Source organism: Patagioenas fasciata, chromosome 17, assembly GCF_037038585.1.
Source record: "Patagioenas fasciata isolate bPatFas1 chromosome 17, bPatFas1.hap1, whole genome shotgun sequence".
Taxonomy (NCBI): Eukaryota; Metazoa; Chordata; class Aves; order Columbiformes; family Columbidae; genus Patagioenas; species Patagioenas fasciata.
In genome coordinates this window covers 5,494,061-5,503,849 of record NC_092536.1, presented here as the reverse complement: position 1 = coordinate 5,503,849, position 9,789 = coordinate 5,494,061, and the positions used below count along the sequence as shown (strand labels likewise).

At 54.9% G+C, this 9,789-nt stretch overlaps 1 protein-coding gene across 3 annotated transcripts; it reads right to left on the bottom strand.

The window, feature by feature from the left end:
* Positions 1–6: 6 nt before the first annotated feature.
* DAO (D-amino acid oxidase) lies at positions 7–9,760 on the bottom strand. Of its 3 annotated transcripts, none has more exons than XM_065851929.2 (11): positions 9,602–9,759; positions 8,516–8,721; positions 8,293–8,407; positions 7,840–7,916; positions 7,348–7,413; positions 7,058–7,112; positions 6,492–6,596; positions 5,968–6,050; positions 4,421–4,538; positions 3,667–3,765; positions 7–2,215 (listed from the first exon to the last, which is right to left on the bottom strand). In XM_065851929.2, the coding sequence occupies exons 2-11, from the start codon at positions 8,707–8,709 to the stop codon at positions 2,093–2,095; spliced, it is 1,035 nt and encodes a 344-aa protein (XP_065708001.1). In that variant the 5' UTR covers positions 8,710–8,721; positions 9,602–9,759; the 3' UTR covers positions 7–2,092. The 3 variants fall into 3 exon arrangements, with proteins under 3 accessions (XP_065708001.1, XP_065708002.1, XP_071671932.1); XM_065851930.2 differs by having other exon boundaries at positions 8,516–8,744; positions 9,602–9,734; XM_071815831.1 differs by lacking the exon at positions 7,348–7,413 and having other exon boundaries at positions 9,602–9,760.
* Positions 9,761–9,789: the final 29 nt, after the last annotated feature.

The window sequence follows — 9,789 nt, the reverse complement described above, 5'->3', positions numbered from 1 at the left end:
AAGAGGTATTCGAATGTTACCTTTATTGTGTGCGCGTATTAACTCTTGGCCTTCTAGCAAATAAGCAAAATTAGGCTGCAAATAAAATGATGATTTCTGTTTGATTTCGGAGAGGCCGGCTCAGATCCCAGGACAGCTGCTCCTACCGGCTCTAAGATCAGAAGAATCAATTACAAGCTGTGCACGGATTTGTTACAGCCCCGCTCACCCAGTGCAGCTCTTCAGAAACCAGGTGATTTTGGATTTACAGCAGCACGAACGGGAGGGGAATCTGCTCCTTAGTATCTCATTTGGAATAAGTGAAACAGAGCAGATGCTGTTTCACTGCGTGGCTTCTACTGACACGGTATCACAGACCGTTTGCTTTAGCATTAATCAATGGTAAATTTTCTCTGGCTATTGTTTTCTTTTTTCTACTCTTCTTGCTCGTGGCCGCGATGCATCAGGTGAGCTGCCAGATCAAGTGCGAAACCCTTTTGAGAGAGACTGGATGTGATGGCAGCTCCTCGTTTTCTCATCGCTGCCATCAACTGCAGGTTGTTGCCTTGGACTCAAGTGCTATAGAGATGAGAATTCCCACGCGATGTCCCTTTGCCAGTGCTGCAGGTGTCACCGCAGAGGCAAACACAACCCCCCGCATCTTTACAGAAGTGGGGGAGGACGGGACAGGGCAGCAGCTGCTGAGAAATTCCAGCCCTTATGGTGAGAGTCGCCATTGCTGCTTTTGTAAAAGGGCAAACAATTAGCAGATGCGCTCAGCACAGCTCATCAGAGTTTCCCTTTTCCATGGTGGAACTGGAGCAGGATGAAAGGAGACGGGTCCTTGGACAGGGAACAGCGCTGGTGCCAGGCTGAGCCCAGGGAACGTGTGCTTTAATGGGGCTGGTTTAAGTTCAGGTGCTAGGGAGGGAACAGGGAGCAGCGGCACCACAGCATCTCGTGCACCAGATGCAGCTGCCTGGTGCATCCCAAACCAGGCCGGGGAGCTGTTTCTGGTGCATGGAGTTGGACAGAGAGAGAAGCTGCATCACAGGTGAGTAAGAAACAGTTGGTTTATCTGCGAGGAGAGCGAGCCAGGCACTGTGTGCTGGGCTTGGGACAAAACCAGCCTTTGCATTTGAGGTTAATGCTTCTTGATCATTCACTACCTTGTCTGTGATTTTTTTTTATTTAATTATTATTATTTACCTGGCATGGAAAAAATCAGCCAAACTGTATCTTCAGAACACTGTGTTGGGTCCCCAGCAGCGGCACTGAACACCCCTGAGATGTCACAGCCACCGGGAGCTGTCCCCAGGTCCTTCGGGGGGCACAGCCACCCTGAGGCAGCTCCTCTCAGAGCCGCCGCTCCAGCCCTGTCGCACGGAAATGAGAAACTGGAGGGCCCGTGGGAGTTTTAGGGACAAGAACAGCTATTTTACATGTGTTCTCTGCTATATATAGAGTCTGGCAAGTACACAGGGCTGGAACATGTTGCTTTTGTTGCTAAAAACATCATTTGGGAAGCCCATTTTAGGCAACGGCTGCTGTCTAGTGCCAGATACACTAACCAGGTGCTGCAGACCCGCGCTCTGTCCTGGCATGAACGTAAGAAAAGCCATTGTAACTGCAGCACGTGCTTCTGGAGCTGTTGTTACTGCCCTGGGAGCTTCAGAGCTTCTTCCTACTAAGGAGCTTTTGCCTCCTGGGGGGAAGCTTGCAAATCTAATTACACACTGGGTGCCAGAGCAGCCAGTGAAGTCCTCAGGTGGCACCAGCTCCGTTTCAGATCCTGCCCCATCGTGCAGGACTGTCGAGATTGCAGATGAACCCTGCCTGCCCTTTGCAGACTGATCCCCAGGACAGAAGTGTGCTTGGTCAGAGATAATTAGTCTGTTTTTTAAAGCACTTCCTTTGGGGAGGTGGAGGGAAATCGGGTGTCTGGCAAACGGCAGTGACAGAACTGGCAGTGGCCTGAAAATGAGATGCTACGCACGGGTGTTGGAGCTGGCGGGAGGGTTGAATGACCCACGTGTGTCGCTGTGTTATTCGCATCTTCCTGCTGTGATTTCCGAGCTGTTGCTGTCACGAGGATCCCGGGGCAGCGGGCGCCTCACAAGCGGGGCTGGGCCAGGCGCTGCTCCTGCAGGATGCTGCCGAAGAGCCGGGCTGCTGCCATGGCACAGCCCCAGTGGATGGTGATCCCGAACCCGCCGTGGCCGTAGTTGTGTATCACCTGGGGGAGAAGGGAAGGGGTTGGTGCCGGGAAAGCTGCAGCGGAGCCCTCCAGGCACTGAGGAGCCACAACAGCGGCTGGGGACTTCCTCAGTGTCTCCATGTTGAGCCATGATTGGGGAGCTCAGCTCAGTGACCTGCTGCTCTGTCTCTCCCTCCAAAAGCCACTGGAGGTGCAGCAGAAACTCTCTGAGGTTCATCCTCTGCCCCCCCAGCCACCCCAAAACACAGCGGCCGTGTTCCTCAGAGCACAACACATTACATCCCCCTTGGGTTTGTTAAATCACTTCAGCGGGAGCCCTGACTCAGCACTGGGATCAATAGCTACACCTCTCTGTGCCAAGGCAGCGCAGAGACAGCGCTGATAACAGAACAGAGCAAGCCAAAAATTAATTCAAATACAGCATCGCTTTGGACTGTGCTCTGGACTTTGCCTAAATACACCCATTTTCTTTCCAAGACTCTCCAGCTAAAAATTGAGTATATTTTCATTACATTTAATTACACGTTGCAGTCATCATCTCCTTTGGAGCTTTAATCTCTTCTTTCAAGCTGTACAGAGACATATGCACACAATCAAACTGAGGATTCCCTCTGCAGCTCTGCTGCCGAGCATTCAGGTGACAGCACTGATGAGGGACGTGGTCCGACACCAAAAGCTGAGGTCCAAGAACAGGCAGCACGCTTTAACTGTGCTGGCCCTGCTCCTCTTTCTCTTAAAAGATATCTAGCAGTGCAAGGCAACTTAAAGAGCCACTGCGCTGGGGAAGTTTTACACCAGACACCCAGCTTTACCTACACAGAGGAATTCTGCAGAGCCCCACGGCACTTACAGCCCCACCAGCATCTCTCCGCGGCTTCGCCGTGTTTCATTTTGTGCTGCTGCTGTGTTTTGAACTGGAAGAAATCTCAAGAAATCCAATCTGTTGCACTAACAACCTGGTGTCAGTGCTGGAGGCCCCAAGCGTTTTATCAAAAGCTGTTTATTGGGTTTTATTAAACGGAGACACGACGTTTGCATGCACAAGGGCTGTAAAATTATAGGCTTCCAGCAGAAAACCACTCTCCTTAAACGCTGACACCGAAACATGGTTTACATGTGCCTCATGTGGTTCTGGCAGCAGCAGAGCCCGTGCAGAGCCAAAGTTTTTCTCCCATTTGAGTTTTTTTGGCCTCTATTAAGGATTAAGCTCCAGCTGCAGGTTTTCCTTCGGCAGGAGCATTCCCTGCCCACTCTCCCTATAAGAATCCATCAAAACTTATTATCTTTGATGCTCATCTCTGGCACTGCGCTGAAACATCTCAGATTCACAGAGGGGACCCGGTGCAATGACCGGCGTGGGGCTGAAGAGCACCAGCATTGCTGGATGTTGGTGCTGTGCTGCCCAGGTCACAGTGACCGATGCGCAATTAACATGGGGGTTAATGGCCCTCGGGGGCCGAGCGCGGTACCTCTGCCTGGCCGTGCCCGTGACGGAGGGTCTCCCGCTCCAAGCGAACCCGGGGACGCGCTGGTCTCAAGCCGCTCCACTCCTCCACGATCTTTGCTTTCTGAAAGCAAAAGCCCGTCAACACCTGCACCGCATATCTCCAAATTACAGCACCAAAACTCATGGCACTAAGTAATCCATAAGCTGGGGGCTCTTGCAATGAGCAGGGACAGAGGCTGCTGCACTGGCTCCTGCGATGCTACAAGAGGCAACTGGACAGAACCATTTGGGATCACCAAAAGGACCTTCCCAGCTCCCCCAGTGCCACCCCTGCCATGAGCAGGGACATCTTCACCAGCTCAGGTTGCTCAGAGCCCCGTCCAGCCTGGCCTGGGATGTCTCCAGGGATGGTTCATCCACCACCTCTCTGGGCAACCTGGGCCAGGCTCTCACCACCCTCAGGGGCAACAATTTCTTCCTCATGTCCAGCCTGAATCTCCCTCCTTTAGTTTAAAACCATCACCCCTTGTCATATCACAAAAGGCCTTGCTGAAAAGTCTGTCCCCATCTTTCTTATCGGCCCCTTTTAAGTTTGGAAAGGCTCCTCTGGCCCCTCTCCAACAGGTTGATGTCTGTCCTGTGCTGAGGACCCCGGAGCTGGATGCAATACTCAATATATGGCCATCACTCATGTAAAGTTTCCAATTTTGCAGTTTGTCCTCGGTGCCCATCCCTGTGGCCTCCCTATGCCCCCCTCCCGGGGTCAGGTCACCCACCTGCAGTGCGGGGAGCAGCCGGCAGCAGCTCTCCCAGATGGTTTTGTGGTCCTGGGCACTGTTTTCTTCATTCCAGTTCCCATGCTGGTAGATCCCACCCAAGACCGTCAACTCACTCCTGCACCAAAAGCCAAAGGGGATAAGTGGCGGTGAGTGTCCCCAGCTGTCCCTTGCTGGGCCATCATGCGGAGGGACTCTGCGTGTCTGTGATTTATGGATTCTCTTACACCCTGAGCCTGCAATGTACTGCTGCTGGAAAAACTCTCATGCCAAGCAAGAGAGCAGTGCCTGCTCACGAGCGAGTCATTCATTAAATACCATCAGCACCCAAAACGCCTTTCCCTGGGCAAAACAAACAGTTAATCTATTCTTCTGTCAGACAGCTCTGCTCCTGCCTGGCTGGGGAAGTGCTGGAAGGGATGGGATGTCTGCAGCAGAGCACAATGGGACTTATTGCTGCTGCCACCGCTCCAAAACTCTGCGGGTTAATAGAGAAGAGACGGGGTAAGGCTGGGGGAGCTGGGGACATCTGTACCTGCTGTGACCTTTGAAAACCTTGTGTGAGCCCCGGGCAGCACAAAGACAAGAGGGGAGCCCCTGGGGCCGAGCTCTCTGGTGTGGCAGAGATGTGCTCTGCTGGACCCAGCTGCATCCCCACAGCTCCAGCTCAAATAAACACAAGGAGAGGAATTCACGTGGGACCGTGATCAGAAATTGCTTGGAATACTTTGCCTGGGGGCTGTGAGCATCCAAAGTTCCTATTTACACAATGGCTTATTGCCTAATCCTGAAATATTCGCAAATAGGAAGTGCCAGGAACGCAGCATTCGAGTTACAGCTTAAAACCCCCTTTCCATTGCCAAAGCGGGGTAGACGGATGCTCTCGGCAGGAAACAGAGGCGGGATGAACAGCAGACGTATTTATTTATCCTGCAGTTTATCTCCCTGGGTACACACAAGAAAGCTGCTGGTGGGAAGCAGATGGAACGGACAAGGTAGGAGCTGGAAGCCGGGCTCTGCACAGGCACTGCCACTCACTGAGCTCGGGGGACGGTCCTTTTGGGGCCAGGATCTCAGCTCAGCCCTTCTCACCCCTACGGGGACACAGAAATAAGGTTTTCCCCTGAGATTCCTCCTGGGTTGCTTCAGGGAGGTGACGTGGACCCTGCGTGGGTGCTGAACTGGGTGGGATGTCCTCAGGAGATGCGTCACCAGCAGCCGCAGCACTGCTCAGGGTAACGGCGTGGGAAGGCTGAGCTTTCAGGGTAGGCTTTTAATGAAGTAAAAAGGATTCCTGCCACTGGTTTTAATGGACCAGAAGAGCCTTTCCCCACGATGAGCTGCTGTACAGGAGTTTTGTCAACACCATGGACAAAAGAACCAATTATAAAGGTGAAAACAAAGGATCTCCCCCAAAGTATCTGCACCACTGTCAGTGTTTGCCTCTTTGGAGGACCTGGCCAGGATTGGCATTTTGCTTTGGTGCGATTATTTCTTGGAAAAGGACAGGACTGATGACATTGGAGCCCCGTGCTGCTGTCACCTACCCCGGTATGACGTATGGTGAGTTGTAGATCCCAGATTCGATGTCGTGAGTGATGATGAAATGCTTCACCCACGGGGCCAGGACCTGGGAGACCAAGGGCAGAGGGTCAGGGACAGCTGGAGAGCCGGGTCCATGGCTTGGGAGGTGGTGGGGGGGACGTGGGCAGCTCGACGGCGACGGGGTCTGCGCGGGGCGTCCTCCCTTCTGCACCAGCTCCATGGACATCCTCTTCTTCCAAGGACTTTATGTCTTTTTATTATCAGCATTATGTCTCTGGCCTTCCCCCACCTTCATTTGATGAAATAAACAGGCTGGAGACTCAGGGCATCCCCACAGCTGGACCAGGAACTGGATCCAGGTTTTCTGCTCTGGCCTCCGTGCACAGGAGGGTTTTATGTGGCCAACACTTGCTGGGAACCAGGACCTGATCCCAGTGTGGGTCCAGCCCACAAACCCACGATTTGCCCCAGAGGGCACAGGTACACTGGAACAAGGAGGGAACACACGAGCCTTGCACCCCCTCACCTTTATGACCTGTCCACGGCCGGGCTGGAGCTCCGGGTCGGGCTGCAGCTCCCCCGCACGCACCCCCGTGCAGTTGATCACAACATCCACACCCTGAGCAAACAGCTAAGAAGAGACGGAGACAACGCGCTGAGCAGCACCGGCAGTGATGCTGCCCGCGGGGGCACGAGACTCCTGCATCAAAGCCGAGCCAAGTCCCCACTCCAACCATCTGGTGATGAATAAACCAGGAGGGCTGGATCTGGGGCACAGGCCCCACAGCACAGCTCCTGCTGAGACCCCACGTCTGCAGCAAGGAGAATATTTGCAATTTAAGGGAAAGCCGCACTGCTGATGCTTGGCTGCATGTTTGCTCAGCACTGGCAAAATGCGCTGCCCCATCCCCTCTCGGCCATCTCGTGATGCCCAACAGCCTTTATATTTCCCAGTAGAATTTGTCTGTCGTACTCTTGCTGCTGGCCCTGTCCTGGCTGTGCCAAGGGACACCCACGCTCTTGCTGGATGTTTCTTCTCCCCACCAGGACGGGGCTGTGCCTGCTCTGCCCCCACTCCACATCGCCACTCACCTCCTGGAAAGATTCCACCTTCTTATGGAAAAACTTCACTCCTCTCTGTGTTAGCCTGGGAAGAACAAGTTCTTTTGTTATCAGTAAATTAAAAACAAATGTACCATTCAAATTATCACCTGTAATTGATACCCAGAGTAGGTACAGCTTGTTGCTCCTTGCAATAAACAGCCATGGTTTTCTCAGTGGGCTCTAATGATCTCCAGCCTTTAGCTCATCCACACCCGCCCTTCATGTCCCGCCAGCCAGAGCAATCGGCACCGGCACAGCCCCGGTGGCTCCGCACTCACCGGTTGCTCAGCCACGGCAGGTACCGCCTGCCCTCCAGCACCATCGCCGTGTTGAACCAGCCGTAGCTGAAAGCAGAATAAGGAGCCGTAAGGACCCGCAGCAGCCCTGCAGAACCAGCCGCCTCCTCCCCGGTGCTCCTGACAGCCGCTGCAGCTCTGGGATCCCAATTCCCCCTTGCACAACAAGTGCAGGATTCTTTTTTTTTCCCTGTTTACAGCATAAAACACTTTCTACTGGTTCCATTCCCCCCAGTTTGACAGTATCTGGTGAAGTAAGAGAGGAGCTGGGATGGTTTCCACGCTAGGCTGCTGGGGTTTTGGCTTGTTTGAGGTGTCTCCTACATCTCTTTGAGGCAAGCAAGGCCACCTCTGCGCCCACAGTTGGTCATCCTCGCCACCGCTCGACAAGGAGGTGCCTGGGACCATCCGGCCAGACCTGTCCTACCTGGGGGAAAGCACATCAGTGACCCTCCGCAAAACACCAAAATATACCTGTAACCAGGGAAGAGTTCCAGCTCTTTTGGTGTCAAGTTCCTGAATCCCAGGACAATGCTCTTCCAAGGTGGGTCCTGCAGCAGGGAAAAAGGTCTGAGCTCATATCACTGTACCAGCATGGGACAGAAGCTCAGGAGGGGGACACAGCCCACCCCAAAGGTGTGTGGGCAGGTATAGCATCATTTGGGTAGGAAAAGACTTAGAAGATCTTAAAGATAAGCCCAGCTGCAGCACACCATGGCCGGAGAGGCTCTGCCAGGGCTCAGCCCTTGTTTTGTAGTGACATTGGGGGCACAGAAAACACCGTGTCCCGGGCACACTGTCACAAGACAAACTTGGAAGGATTTGGAAGCATTCATGGCATCGTCTGGGAAGGAGCACAGCCCTCCCGCCCCCGGGCAGCCCGCGAGCTGGAGCCCTTCCCAGCCCTGGCTGCCACTTGTTCCTCACCGGCACCGGCTGTGTGAACAGGTTGTAGCCAGAAAGGAGGAAAAGTCCCATTTCTGTTGCTGCCGGCGAACCCAGGTGTCCGAGGAGGTAATCGAACGTCTCTTTGTTCCAGACCCTGCAATGAAAACAGGAGCGCGGTGGCTCTGCCAGCCCCACGGAGCTGTGCCCGGGCAGCTCAGCCCCAGGGGGACACAGCACCATCCTCCTCCTCCTCCTCACTCACGTCTCCTGCAGGTCACCATGGTCGCTCAGGTAGGGCTGCCACAAGCCGGCTGCCCCGTCGCTGGTGGTGTGGGGTGTGTAGCGATCCGCGTAGATCTCCACGTGCAGGGCGGGCAGCAGGCCATGGAACTGCTCGTGGATGCACAGGGCGGTGGAGAGGCCCATCACCCCGGCCCCAATGACGGCCACACGCATGGCGCTGAATTCCTGGATGAGCGAGGCGTAGTTGGCTGTGGGGCAGGTGAACGATCCCCATTGCTCACAGCGGCATCCCTGTTTCTGCCCTTGGGCATTTTGTAACCACAATAAAGCTGCGGCTCAGCTGCCCACGGCCGCGCTCCCCTGCCTGGCAGAAAGAGCTGTGGTTCCTGGGTGCCTCCATCACCATCCTCCTCTTCCTCCCATCAGCCAGGCCCCTCGCTCCCCTGTCTCTTTCCTCTTTATGGAGCTTTCATAGAATCCCAGCCTGGTTGCGGTTGAAGGGACCTCTGGAGATCCCACAGTCCAAGAGTCACCAGAGCAGATCGCACAGGGTCACATCCAGATGGGTTTGAATGTCTCCAGGGAAGGAGACTCCACACCCGCTCTGGACAGCCTGCTGTCCTGCCTGGAAAAAGCCCTGTGGTCACTGTCTGGGCAGGGAGCAGCCAAGGAGCAGGGCGAGGAAGGGCTGGGGTACAGCGGTGCGGGTCACCTCAGCCTGGGGCATGGCCCTGGGTGCTCAGCTGCTGGCGCATGGGTAGGGAGAGGGATGCCAGCAGCACGCCAGACCCGCTCCTGAGTAAATTCTAACCTGTAGTTTAATTTAAATAAGGCGAAGTGCAGCACCTCTTGCTGTGAAAGGCAGCCCGCAGCGGGACTGACATTTGCCGGGATGGAGGGATGAGTCATCGGGACGGCGAAGCACCGACAGCAGCCGAGAGCCGCGCTGCTGCCCATCTGCTGCGCTTTTACAACCCACGGCTGCAGGAACCGGGGCTGCCCCTCCACCTGCAGCCATGGTGACGCACCCCAGGCTGCCCTGCAGCACCAGCCAGCCAGACACCTGCCTTGCTGTAACAGTAATACATATTTTTCAGCAGCTTACCTGCAGAGTGTGTGGTCCCCGGGGCAGTGCTGCAGCTTTCAGAGACTTCAGCAGAGCCACCTTCACGGACAGCTCGTTTCCAGCCCAGCAAACCACCCGCAGCACAGGGGCTGAGGGTCACAGCCTGTCCCCGCGCAACAGGGCCAAAGTCTGCGCTGCGGCCCCGGGGAGGTGGAGTCCCCCGCACC